Source organism: Hoplias malabaricus, chromosome 16, assembly GCF_029633855.1.
Source record: "Hoplias malabaricus isolate fHopMal1 chromosome 16, fHopMal1.hap1, whole genome shotgun sequence".
NCBI classification, from domain to species: domain Eukaryota; kingdom Metazoa; phylum Chordata; class Actinopteri; order Characiformes; family Erythrinidae; genus Hoplias; species Hoplias malabaricus.
Genome location: NC_089815.1, coordinates 28,909,311 through 28,923,283, shown reverse-complemented (window position 1 = coordinate 28,923,283; position 13,973 = coordinate 28,909,311). Strand labels below are relative to the sequence as shown.

The 13,973-nt window shown below is 47.0% G+C and overlaps 1 protein-coding gene across 4 annotated transcripts in view; it reads left to right on the top strand.

Moving 5' to 3' along the window:
* Positions 1-13,973, top strand: part of nlgn1 (neuroligin 1) — a 284,078-nt gene that overhangs the window by 77,353 nt on the left and 192,752 nt on the right. For 2 of the 4 annotated variants that reach the window (XM_066647675.1, XM_066647674.1), the window contains exons 2-3: positions 2,475-3,307; positions 3,916-3,975. In XM_066647675.1, the coding sequence (XP_066503772.1) occupies positions 2,815-3,307; positions 3,916-3,975 (553 nt within the window). In that variant the 5' untranslated portion in view covers positions 2,475-2,814. The remainder of the gene's footprint in view (positions 1-2,474; positions 3,308-3,915; positions 3,976-13,973) is intronic. The other 2 variants (XM_066647677.1, XM_066647676.1) reach the window with 1 other exon arrangement.

The following is a 13,973-nucleotide window of genomic DNA, read 5'->3' as shown; positions in this document are numbered from 1 at the left end:
TGACTAGCCCTCCTCGTCTCTCCTATCCACACTTTAGGACCACTTTGTTTTCAGCACCACCTGAAAAACTATGGTGGATGGAAACATGACTCAAGTCACATTTCTGTATTACTCATAACGCTTTTGGTTATTTCTTTATCACCTTAACCTATTAAGAGAAGGGGCGCCACAGTGACCTGGCAGGTAGTGTCACAGGGACATGGAGGTTGTGGGTTTGAGTCCTGCTCCGAGTGACTGTCTGTGAGGAGTGTGGTGTGTTCTCCCTGTGTCTGCATGGGTTTCCTCCGGGTGAGTGTCTGTGAGTAGTGTGGTGTGTTCTCCCTGTGTCTGTGTGGGTTTCCTTCGAGTGACTGTCTGTGAGGAGTGTGGTGTGTTCTCCCTGTGTCTGCATGGGTTTCCTCCGGGTGACTGTCTGTGAGTAGTGTGGTGTGTTCTCCCTGTGTCTGTGTGGGTTTCCTTCGGGTGACTGTCTGTGAGTAGTGTGGTGTGTTCTCTCTGTGTCTGCGTGAGTTTCCTCTGGGTGCTCCGGTTTCCTCCCACACTCCAAAAACACACGTTGGTAGGTGCATTGGCGACTCAAAAGTGTCCGTAGGTATGAGTGTGTGTGTTGCCCTGTGAAGGACTGGCGCCCCCTCCAGGGTGTATTCCTGCCTTGCGCCCATCAAGGTAGGCTCTCGACCCACTGCGGCTCTGAACTGGATAAGGGTTACAGATAATGAATGAATATTTAGAGAATACCAAACTGTGAGCTCAGCATTGGGAATCAAATCAGCCATCCTCTATGGAGTATACCCCCCACTGATTGAGCACAGGAGTAGATGCTGTTGCCCTGCTATCCCCAGATAAATGTAGTTGGACAGTGAAGATAGTTTTGGATGCCACTTTTGACAATATCCAAAACGCAGCAATATGCCCGTCTCCTCGGGCCCAGTTTGGACCTACATATTTCTGACCAATCATTTCAGCTATTGTTTTGGGTGCAGAGAGAAGGTCACTGCAGATTAGACTCTATTCAGTCGTTCCTGTTCGGACACAGCCACTACTGTACTCTGCTCAGGAAATGCCGACTCTTCTGTGTCAGTGTCTGAGTGATCTGTTGTTTGCGAAGCTGTGAGAGGAGCGATTTCCGGCCTGTGTGTGGCTTTACAGTCATGTTCCAGACAAGAAGCCCATTGTTAGCAAACATAACCCCTATTGTGTTGCTGTGGGACTTGTGGCGTTTTTATTCATTCGCTGTGCTAAATGAAGGCTATGTCTGAATCAAGCCGTCACATCATCCGCTGAGGCGTGCCGACACATTCTTATTAAGGCACTTCTAAAATATCATGTGTTTTTTTTCTGTGGAGGATCTAAAAGCAGCTTTAATGATGGTAGTGGGTAGTTACAGTGACATGGTGCTTTTCTAGACACTGAAATACTGTACATCTGTCGGGACGATAGGGGGGCACCTCACACATCACCAGTGTGCTGCATCCACCTCGACGATGAGACGGAATCACATCAGCTAGAGGATGCACTTGAATGTAGGGATGATTAGGAGGCCGGAGGTGACCAGTGTTTATCCAGATCGTCAGGTCATACTCCGTTCTTTTTGAGGGAAATGCCTCAGGATCTCAGGACCTTGGTTCTCACATGATGCAGTTTCCATAGCGATGGCAAAAAAAAACAATGTTGGACAAAGCAGATTTAAGGGTAAACCTTTCCCAAAACCACTAAATCACCGAAGAATTTGATTCGGTGGGATTCGTGTTTTCTGATTGAAAAATCTGCCTCTCCTTGCCCCCTCCTCCCCACGTGAGTGGACACTTTGGTGACGTAGGTGCCACGCACTTCCGAATGGTCGGTGGAAGTGGGTGAGTGCAAGAGGCAGTCAGAAGTGAAAGAGCTCTTGTTTACAAAAATAGCTTTCATATATAAGCAGAGCTGAGAAGTGCCCTTGTATCACTTTGCTGCGTAAGAAGATTGTACGCGTGAAAAATGCAATGTGCCGTGAGTGCCGGGGAGTATTTTTTTCATTTTTTTATGGGGTTTTGTTAAGCTACTTTTAGTGTTGTTTGTCTGGAGTAGGATCCTAATTAATGTCAGCCTCCCTAGACTAAGCCTTTGTTTGTCCTGACTAATAACAAAAATAAGCTGACCAAGTGTTATTCCTTGGCCTTGCCTGTGCTCACCCCACACGGTTTGGGACGATGCCTTCCGTGTTAATCCCTTAATCTGTGTCACAGTTTTCATATCATTTCTGCTCTGGAAGGGACTTGTTTGAAGCCACCTGAATGGCTGAAAGCGCAGAGAGTTCCCAAATCTAACTCGGTCCCATGACTTCTCCATGATAGATGCGGTGTGATGTCAGTGAGCTCTGATCCCGGAACATTGCGCTTGATAGCAAGCGCGCAGAATCGTAACGGTCAATAAAGTTGCTTTCCCCATCTGCCCAGAGCTTCTGATGCTAATTAATTCTTTTTTATTTCCTGCAGGATATAGACCGGGGCTGCACCCAGACTTGATTTATCTGCGGACGTCCTGCCACAAATGGCCGTCGCTCGCCCCCCTCCGCCCCGCAGCCAGGATGGAGAGCCGCGCTGTCGATAGGATGCAGCCTGATGAATAGCGTATCTCGTGGGGTGAAGATGTTGCCTGGCTGTGTGTAGCTAATCGATGAGGGAATACTCACCATGCGAAGAGCCCAGCGTTTCCACGGCCCTGCGTTCTGAAGGTCCGGCCACTTGGCTTCGATCGCGAGTGGATATTATAAACTAGCGCTGCTGCTGGGAGCCGGTGGGTGGGCGGGGGTGGTGTAGCGGCGGAAGAGGAACCATGCTCCTGCAGCGGCCTCGCAGGCTTCACGGTGGCTGGAGAGCCGGCCTCAGTGCCGGGCTCAGTGCCAGCCTGGACCTGCCGTCGCTGCTGTGGCTGCTGGGCCTGGCCCTCCAGGCCTTACTGGCTGCTTCGCAGAAACTGGACGAGACGGACCCGGTGGTCACCACCACTTACGGCAAAGTGAGGGGCTTCAAAAAAGAACTCAACAACGAGATTCTAGGACCCGTCATCCAGTTTCTGGGCGTGCCCTACGCGGCACCCCCTATCGGGGAGAGGCGCTTCCAGCCCCCCGAGCCACCCGTGTCTTGGCCGGACATCCGGAACGCCACTCAGTTCGGCCCTGTCTGCCCCCAGACCATTTTAGAGGGCAGACTGCCGGACGTCATGCTTCCAGTTTGGTTCACCAACAGCTTGGAGGTGGTGTCGTCTTATGTACAGGACCAGAGTGAGGACTGCCTTTTCTTAAACATCTACGTGCCCACGGAGGATGGTGAGTTTTGTGGACAGACGGATCGAACCCTGTCTCATCATCTCTCTCTGTATCAGTATCTCCTCTGTGCTGAGTGTAGAGAGTGGACCTAGAAAAGCATGACTTCTGCATGTCAATGTGCATGCCACTGCTTTTACGTGTGTGTCTGAGTGGACGGGAGCTCGAGTGTGTTTGTGTGTGAGCGCGTGTGTACGTGAGCGTGGGTACGAATGCGTGAGCGTGAACGATTGTGGCTGTACATGTCTCCTAACCTCCCTTGCCATCCCTCGCACAGGCACATATCTATGTGCTATAGCACGTCCATTTTAGGTGAAGCTGGTTCTATCTCGACTTCGCACTGTTATTTTTTTCAGCCAGCAGTTCATAACGTGTCCATTGTGTGTGCTGGCACAATGAAGTACGAACGTAGAGGGGGAAGCTCATTTATAGTAATAATGATGACGGTAATGAAAATGAGGATGATGCTAATGATGAATCTGAAGACAGAGAGTGAGAGCAGATATTCATGTTAACCTCTTTTCCTCCTCGTCTCACTCAGTGCTGTTGCATGCTCCTGCTGTGTGTAACGGAGCTCCATGTTATTTTTTAGTCTTCTATTCATTTTGCAGTCAAAAGAATATCCAAGGAATGTGCCAGGAAACCCGGCAAGAAAATATGTAGAAAAGGAGGTATGTATGCACTAACATAAAAACAAAAAGGAAAGGCAGCAATCTCCCCTCACCATCAGCACCAAGCCACAATTAGAAAACAGAAACACAAGCTGGAAATGTATTGTTACTGACATTATTATTGTTGATTGTGATTGTTTATGTTATTATTCTTAGGGATGTACAGTGGTGTTGATATCTGTATGTGCCAAAAAACATCGGCCTTCCGGTCTGATCCGATATTGTATCACATATTGATTTCTCTATGCATTCCTCTACTGTAATATCAATAATTCCATAGATTTTACTGCTCTTTTAAAACATTACAAATGAGTGTTAAATATATTTATAAACGGATCAGCTGCCGATTTTAACATTTTATAAATATTTTTAAAAATAACAGATATCAACATCAACCCAGAATTCTTAAATCAGTGCATCCCTAAGAGTCCAATTACGTTTATTACTGTGATTGTTCTTTAGCTTTTGTTTGCCCTAGCTCTGATTTGCAGTCACAGACCAGCAATTGATTATATCCATAAGGAGTTAACTGGGGAGACCAAGCCGACTCTTAAGTTAGATGAGCGCAGGTTGAACCTGCAGAGTCTAATCTCAATTAAAAGAGATGCTATCTGGAGTCTGTTGGCACACACTAGCCGAATCGATCACGCCTTCATCAAGATAATGCCCGGCCTCGACACACACTTCATTCCGCTGCGTCCCTTCTCACGCGCCCTGGCCCTGCTCTGGAGGTCCGGCCGCAGTGCTCTTCATACAGCGGGCGCTGTTAATGTAGTCGGTCACGGAGCGCTGGAACGTACCCTGCTTGAGCTTTTCCTGAGAGAAGAAAATCACTGAAATCATGCCTAGGACTTCGAGGACAGATGGAGCGGAGATGGCTTAGGTCCAGCTTCCTGGTGTGTTTGTTCTCTCTTAACCTCAGCCCACCCCTAACCCCCTCCAACTGAGAGGTTAGCACTTCACCCCCTCCACCCCCCACTTCTCTTTTGACCTTTCCTTCCTGTGACTCATCCAATACACACTGATCAAATATTTCCTCCGTCTAGCCCTCACCGCGCTCATTAAAATGCAGACCTTTCAGGTCCGTCAGCTTCCTTCAGCTGTTTAACTCCTCACTTTACAGAGTCGTGACAGCTCTGCTTCACAAAAGACCAACGCTTATCCCAAATTCCGAAAAATAAAGCAAAATGTTGGCCAATGAGAAACCGATAGCATCGTCTTGATTGTGTATAAAATATTTGGGAACACTTCAGCTGTAGTTCATCATTCATAAGAATTCATAAGACCCCTACGTAAGCCTTCTATTAATTTAATAACGTCTGTCAAGTCTTATTCCAACAAGTTTTGGGGTTTAAAGCTACTTTCTTTAACACATTGAAAAAAGTGAGTGAAATGTTGGAATAAGCCTTTATTATTGTATAAGAAGATTTTGGTCACTGACCCTGACCTCGGGCCACTGTTTGTCAGGAGTTTTGTGTGTACTTTCTGTGTCAGCATGGGTTTCTACAAGATCCAAAGTCACTCATTGGATGGTTTATTGGCTGGAAATTGCCCATGCCCAGTGGACATGCTGGTGTCCTCATAGTGCCAAGCCTGGAACAACAAGAGCGTTGCGTCAGGAATCGCTTGCCGTATAAAACCCGTGCCCAGCTGTGTATGCGGATCAGCTGAGAGAGGCCGAAAGACGAAGATGACTCGGGTCATGGAAGGCTTGCGCAGGAGTCATGCAGCTTTATGAAGGATGAGCTACAGTAAAGTGTTAATCACACACAGTGTGAAAAATATGCTCATATGTTCTACACTAATTTGCCTGTAAAGTTGAACTGTTCCTAACCAAAGTTTTTGCAGTGCTTCGGTGCTTCTGCCCTCTGTTTCTCTGCCTTATTTCAGCTGTAAGAAATGTGTTTTTGGAATAGCACTCACTGCATCCCTGTTATTCCTGGCAGGTGTATCACACGTGTCTGTTATAGCACTTCTTCCCTGACAGAGGAGCCGATCTTTGGGCCAGAAAACTCACACAGTGTTGGGTGAATAATACGAAATCATTGGCGCTTCGACAATGTCTGAGAAGTGTGCACTACCGGCTAATATTTTATTTTGCCGATAGGTTCAGACAATGGCGGAAAATCAGATCTCATTTATTCCCTCTAATAGAAATACGTTATCACAAAAGGCTTCCTGCATGTAATGTTTGTGGAAATGAGATTAGTGGTAATTTGAGGTCAATTCACATTAATATGAGATGCTAAATCTTACCCTCAGGCGTTCAGATGAAGTACACTCAGCTCTCAAATGTTTTCCCCTTTCTGAAGTTCAGATTCTGAAGTAAATCCACGTTTGATAAACCTCTAAAATGGTGTCGTGATTTTGGCAAATTGTTTTCTGTGCTGTTTCTGTCATTGCGTTGTAGGTGAGGACAATCGTTTGGTCATGAGTGGATGGTTTCTGTAGGCTGTGGTTTGGATATTGTTATATTTATTAGAACTGATGCTGCATTCAAGTGGTGTTGCTTTTATTGGAAAAACCCCACCTTTCCCACCTGGAGGCACCATATGAACACGCTCTGAAATTTCCAATGCAGCTCCAACTGCCCGAGTTGTGACGTAAACACTGTTTTCAACATGGCGTTACAGTCCATCAGCAGTTAAACATCAAATAATAATGCACGATTTGTACTTAATTCTAAGAGTAATGTCGTTTTAAATCAATGAACACATGCTGTTTTGCTGTATTTATGTTTCAAAACACCAGTAGAAAGTCTAAAATCAACATGACATCTTGAGGGCGTCCATGTTGTTTTTTTTTTGACAACATGAGACCAATTCAAGAGCCGGACCTCGGAGGGATCCACCACCTGACTCGCACTTGAATGCACAACCATTACCAACCTGAATTAGCCAATAAAAGCGAAGCTGTAGTTTTAGTAACGAGCAACCTTTTACGGTCCCCACAAAGACAGCTGTTTCTGATGTTTCATGCAGTCTTTGTTATTAATTATGGGATGTCTCAGTGCTGTGGTTGCATGTTGGACATGTGGAGAACATGATCTTACACAGGTTGTTGTTTACCTTCAATAGGAATCGCTTTCAAAAGTCACTGGCTTTTTAACGCTACTCTGAACCATCCAATCAGAGTTTTCCGACCTGAATTCAGTTCGGAATGAGCTTGTGTGTTTGCTCTGAGAATATTGCAGCGAATCTGAGAATAAAGGCAAGAAGCTGCAGTTCCACGTGTTGATATGTTTCTCTATGCTCAGTGTGCGCTTCGGCAGATCAGATATGCAGCACATAAGATATGCAGACACTGTGCCTAGCTTTTTTTTTTTGGAGTTTCTGAAGGCTTCTCGCTAGCTGCAGTTAGTTTGGAGGGCACAAGCGTTGACTGTTCCAAAAGAGGCAACCGAACAGAATGTACCGCCTTGAATAAATCACCTGTGTTCGTTTCTGACAAACTCTACAGTTTGACAATATCATACGTACTGAGTGACTCTCAGTAGATTCCGCACTGCCATATTTAGAGGAAAAGTGCGCTGTCTCTTGTTTTTATTTTCTCTTTATTTCTCTCCCTCCATCTTTCTCTCTCTCTCCCTCTTTCTGTCTCTCACTTTGCTCAAGCGTTCCCTGTCCCAGTTTTGTAATGTTTGACAGGAGTCCTAGGGGAGGTACTAGAGTTGTGGTGCATGCTATAAACTGAGGCAGGAGTGGATTCTTACAGCCCTCAAATCTATTTGGCAATCTCTCTCTCTCTCTCTCTCTCTCTTTGTCTCTCTCGCTCTCTCTCTTTCTCTCTCTCTCTTTCACTGTCTTAAAGTAAATGGATACATGTTCAAATCCACACTAATCTTTAATACAGAGAATAGAGCCTCTGTTGTTGCTACTCTGGGCTCAGCACTACTATGTGATTACTATGTAACACACCTCTCTCCCACCTCACCTCTGATTTCAGGACAGTGCTGTAAGCGTGAATGACACTCTGGAACTCTAGGGGGAGCCCAGGTTTTATTGAGATGTTCCTGCTGATTGTCAGTGAATCGTCAGTGTGTTTTTCGTACTGAATCCTGAATGAATGACTCCAGCCGCTGGGTCCCAGAGTTTTTGCCCCTCTAGATCATGCTGGGTATTGAGTGTGGTGAAGCTGTGAAGCTCATCTGCAGGTGTTACAGAACGCTGCATTTCTTGTCTACAGATGTTGGGGAACATAGTGTGTGTGTTCTTCAGGATTAGTCCAGCAGACACCTGGATTAAACGTGGATGGAGTGAAAGCTCTTCGCTTAACTTCCCAGGAAATCAAACATGAATTATTACAGCACTGATCAAAACGGGCCACGTCTCGAGGTTGACTTTGGCTTTAAAACGTCCTGCGTGATGCGACACTTTGACGTTCTACATATTGGATTATTCTGAACTATGAATCAGCAAAGTATGAAATGTTCTTATTGTTTTTGGCAGATTGAATAAGCCGCTTTGAACATAGCTTAAAGTTCTGATGAAAAACCCAGAGCCGGAATGGGGCCCGGCGCCGTTAACACAACAAACAAGCTGCTGGGCGAGAGAGGAGTGGGGGATCTTAAAAGTGATTATTTTGACACTCATTAAATAGTAATGAAAATTAGAAAATTGCAGTAAGGCCTTTGCTTTGCTAAGTATTATCTGAATGTTTCATAACCACATTAGATGGAAATGGGCACGCATGGCTTCCGCCTGCTCCACATTAGGAGGGAGCGGAATATTACGCACACACAATTACTTTCCTCTGTGTTCTCCGAGAAGATCTGAGCCTCCGCATGCAGAGCATCGTGAGCTCACATTAATATTTAAACCGAGTGTGTGTAGGAGCCAGGGAAAGTGCTTTCATTGTGAAGTTGCAGCTCACGCCCTTGTTCCAGGCTAATTTGCCCTCAACTTTAGAATTTCTTGACTCTGTAATGTATCCACTCCAATATCAAGGTCAGTTTGTGAGGATGATGAATGTCGGTCATTTGAAAGGCCAGTGGAAAGGGCAGTTTTACCTTGAGTAGAATTACACAAAGAGACCCCACTGAATATTCATATAGCACAATACACACTGTACATTTCTGCTCAGTTCTCGCTTCCATTCAGCAGAATTATCACCCTGTAAAATTTGAAATATTAAAAACCAATTTGTGGTTTTTTGACCAGTGGTATTCTCAGAATGAAGGGTTTTTTACTGACGTTTCCACCTCATGTTTCCATCTTCAGATTCTGTCCCTGGTTTTGTGAAAATGGGCCATTTTTAATTTAAATAAAAAATGTTAACATTTCCTATGAATCCGGTATTAATAATTCACAATGCATTCTATGGCATACATCATACTTTGTAAGTCTGTATATTCATTCATTCATTCATTATCTGTAACTCTTATCCAGTTCAGGGTCACGGTGGGTCCAGAGCCTGCCTGGAGTCCTTGGGTGCAAGGTGGGAACACACCCTGGAGGGGGCGCCAGTCCTTCACACGGCAACACACACACTCACACATTCACTCACAGACTCACACCTATGGTCACTTTTGAGTCATCAATCCACCTACCAACGTGTATTTTTGGACCATGGGAGGAAACCGGAGCACCCAGAGGAAACCCACGCAGAGACACGGAGAACACACCACACTCCTCACAGACAGTCACCCGGAGGAAACCCACGCAGACACAGGGAGAACACACCACACTCCTCACAGACAGTCACCCGGAGGAAACCCACGCAGACACAGGGAGAACACACCACACTCCTCACAGACAGTCACCCGGAGGAAACCCACGCAGACACAGGGAGAACACACCACACTCCTCACAGACAGTCACCCGGAGGAAACCCACGCAGACACAGAGAGAACACACCAACTCCTCACAGACAGTCACCTGGAGGAAACCCACGCAGACACAGGGAGAACACACCACACTCCTCACAGACAGTCACCCGGAGCAGGAATCGAATCCACAACCTACAGGTCTCTGGAGCTGTGTGACCGCGACAGTACCTGCTGCGCCATCGTGCTGCCCTTAAGTCGTATATCTACATTTATAACACTTTCTAAGGTTTGAGTGTTTGAGTTTATAAAGGATAGTGTAATAATCTGTTCATAAGAACATTGTACACACAGCGCTGGAATCTGGGCAGGGCCTGGTGCTCACAGAGGAGGTCCTGGCCTCCCCCTGTTTGTTGTTTTGGGGGTTTGTAGCATTAGTGTGTTTCATGCAGGTGGAGGATGTATCCTGTACGTTTGGGTGTGTGTGTGTGTATGTGTGGTCTGTGAAGATGACATGGTCAGAGCTGTATCCATTGTCTGTGAGACTGCCACGCATCACAAATACTGCCTTTCCCACTTGTTCCCTATTTCATTAAAAGGGCAAAAAAGATCACGTACTGGCAGAATATTCTTGTTCCAGTCCCCGTCTCTTTGTGTATGATGCTGAGTGACAGAGCCTTATCTACCAGTCTCCCAGAGGCTGCATAATGCTTTGCCTTGTTCTTATGAATAGATATTATAGTGCAGCCTGCCTTTATAAGTTCACATCCTCTTACCTTATATAGTGTTATGAATGTAGCTTTTCTATATATATCTATTTATATGTAATTATACAAGCTTATAGCAGGCATTATAAGGTATTATGTATGCCATATAATGCATTAAAACATGCAAAAAAAATATATCATGCATTACGTGTACTGGATTCATAGGAAATGCTACCAAATTAATTTGTATTTTAAATTAAATCTACTATTACTTTGGTGGTACTCTTAAAATCATTTACTGTTCTCTTAATGATCCTGGGCATGTCTAAAACATTTTCTTATTTTAAAGATAAATATTTTAAAGCTTATCTCTTATAAATAATTCAAAACATTTGAGGTTGTTTGTAAGACATTTTTCATACAGTTGCAAAACCAGAAAGGAACTTATGAACATATCTCTACAGAGAACACATTTCTGCACAAAATACATACTTACTGTTTATTAGCTACATTTAATGCAGTCAAAGAGGGGCACATTGGCGCAGCAGGTAGGGTCCTGGGGTTGTGGATTTGAGTCCTGCTCCGGGTGAGGAGTGTGGTGTGTTCTCCCTGTGACTGTGTGGGTTTCCTCCTGGTGACTGTCTGTGAGGAGTGTGGTGTGTTCTCTCTGTGTCTGCGTGGGTTTCCTCCGGGTGACTGTCTGTGAGGAGTGTGGTGTGTTCTCCGTGTCTGCGTGGGTTTCCTCCAGGTGACTGTCTGTGAGGAGTGTGGTGTGTTCTCCCTGTGTCTGCGTGGGTTTCCTCCGGGTGATTGTCTGTGAGGAGTGTGGTGTGTTCTCTGTGTCTGCGAGGGTTTCCTCCGGGTGACTGTCTGTGAGGAGTGTGGTGTGTTCTCCCTGTGTCTCCGTGGGTTTCCTCCAGGTGACTGTCTGTGAGGAGTGTGGTGTGTTCTCCCTGTGTCTCCGTGGGTTTCCTCCGGGTGACTGTCTGTGAGGAGTGTGGTGTGTTCTCCCTGTGACTGTGTGGGTTTCCTCCTGGTGACTGTCTGTGAGGAGTGTGGTGTGTTCTCCCTGTGACTGTGTGGGTTTCCTCCGGGTGACTGTCTGTGAGGAGTGTGGTGTGTTCTCCGTGTCTGCGTGGGTTTCCTCCAGGTGACTGTCTGTGAGGAGTGTGGTGTGTTCTCCCTGTGTCTGCGTGGGTTTCCTCCAGGTGATTGTCTGTGAGGAGTGTGGTGTGTTCTCTGTGTCTGCGAGGGTTTCCTCCGGGTGACTGTCTGTGAGGAGTGTGGTGTGTTCTCCCTGTGTCTCCGTGGGTTTCCTCCAGGTGACTGTCTGTGAGGAGTGTGGTGTGTTCTCCCTGTGTCTCCATGGGTTTCCTCCGGGTGACTGTCTGTGAGGAGTGTGGTGTGTTCTCCCTGTGTCTCCGTGGGTTTCCTCCGGGTGACTGTCTGTGAGGAGTGTGGTGTGTTCTCCCTGTGTCTCCGTGGGTTTCCTCCAGGTGACTGTCTGTGAGGAGTGTGGTGTGTTCTCCCTGTGTCTCCGTGGGTTTCCTCCGGGTGACTGTCTGTGAGGAGTGTGGTGTGTTCTCCCTGTGACTGTGTGGGTTTCCTCCTGGTGACTGTCTGTGAGGAGTGTGGTGTGTTCTCCCTGTGACTGTGTGGGTTTCCTCCGGGTGACTGTCTGTGAGGAGTGTGGTGTGTTCTCCGTGTCTGCGTGGGTTTCCTCCAGGTGACTGTCTGTGAGGAGTGTGGTGTGTTCTCCCTGTGTCTGCGTGGGTTTCCTCCAGGTGATTGTCTGTGAGGAGTGTGGTGTGTTCTCTGTGTCTGCGAGGGTTTCCTCCGGGTGACTGTCTGTGAGGAGTGTGGTGTGTTCTCCCTGTGTCTCCGTGGGTTTCCTCCAGGTGACTGTCTGTGAGGAGTGTGGTGTGTTCTCCCTGTGTCTCCATGGGTTTCCTCCGGGTGACTGTCTGTGAGGAGTGTGGTGTGTTCTCCCTGTGTCTCCGTGGGTTTCCTCCGGGTGACTGTCTGTGAGGAGTGTGGTGTGTTCTCCCTGTGTCTCCGTGGGTTTCCTCCAGGTGACTGTCTGTGAGGAGTGTGGTGTGTTCTCCCTGTGTCTCCGTGGGTTTCCTCCGGGTGACTGTCTGTGAGGAGTGTGGTGTGTTCTCCCTGTGACTGTGTGGGTTTCCTCCTGGTGACTGTCTGTGAGGAGTGTGGTGTGTTCTCTCTGTGTCTGCGTGGGTTTCCTCCGGGTGACTGTCTGTGAGGAGTGTGGTGTGTTCTCCGTGTCTGCGTGGGTTTCCTCCAGGTGACTGTCTGTGAGGAGTGTGGTGTGTTCTCCCTGTGTCTGCGTGGGTTTCCTCCGGGTGATTGTCTGTGAGGAGTGTGGTGTGTTCTCTGTCTCTGCGAGGGTTTCCTCCGGGTGACTGTCTGTGAGGAGTGTGGTGTGTTCTCCCCGTGTCTCCGTGGGTTTCCTCCAGGTGACTGTCTGTGAGGAGTGTGGTGTGTTCTCCCTGTGTCTCCGTGGGTTTCCTCCAGGTGACTGTCTGTGAGGAGTGTGGTGTGTTCTCCCTGTGTCTCCATGGGTTTCCTCCGGGTGACTGTCTGTGAGGAGTGTGGTGTGTTCTCCCTGTGTCTGCGTGGGTTTCCTCCGGGTGACTGTCTGTGAGGAGTGTGGTGTTTTCTCCCTGTGTCTGCATGGGTTTCCTCCGGGTGACAGTCTGTGAGGAGTTTGGGGTGTTCTCCCTGTGTCTGCGTGGGTTTCCTCCGGGTGCTCCATTTGTAAGTGGATTGGCGACTCAAAAAGTGTCCGTAGGTGTAAGTGTGTGAGTGAATGTGTGAGTGTGTGTCACCCTTTGAAGGACTAGTGCCCTCCCCCAGGGTGCGTTCCCTCCTTGTGCCCAGTGATTCAGGGTAGGCTCTCGACCCACCGTGACCTAAACTGGATAAGCGCTGACGGATAATATATTGAAAAGTATATAATAAAACACACACACACCGATTGTTTTAGCTGTTGACCACCAAAATGACTCAGCTCTTGACCCAAAACACTCCTCTATCTGCTCTTATCGTCCTTGCATCCCTCCATTCTTCCAAAGAAACCAATTCATTTTCCTACAGTGCCACCAATGTTGGTGCAAAAACTCGCCCAACATTTTCATCTGAATTCAAGTCCACTCTTTGCTGCAGTCAGAGCTTCTCCTCTTCTGGAAAAGCTTTACAGTAGCTGTTGAAACATTTCTTTGGTGCTTTGATGGCATTCAGCCATGAGAACATGATATGGGTCAGGAACTGCAGTTGGATTATTAGTTTAGATCCCACACTCCAGACCTATTCAAGCCGAAGCTGCATGGATAAAAAAAATAAAAAATCAAGACCTGAGTTAGAGCATCTGAATAAGAACTCACATAGCCTCTTTAACTCCACTCTCCTTCCTTTCATCTCTGTGTAATCTCAGAGAAACTCAGTGATTTGCTGCCTCTCGAATCAAGTTACAACTTTTAACTTTGATAGAATCTCTTTGATCTAACATC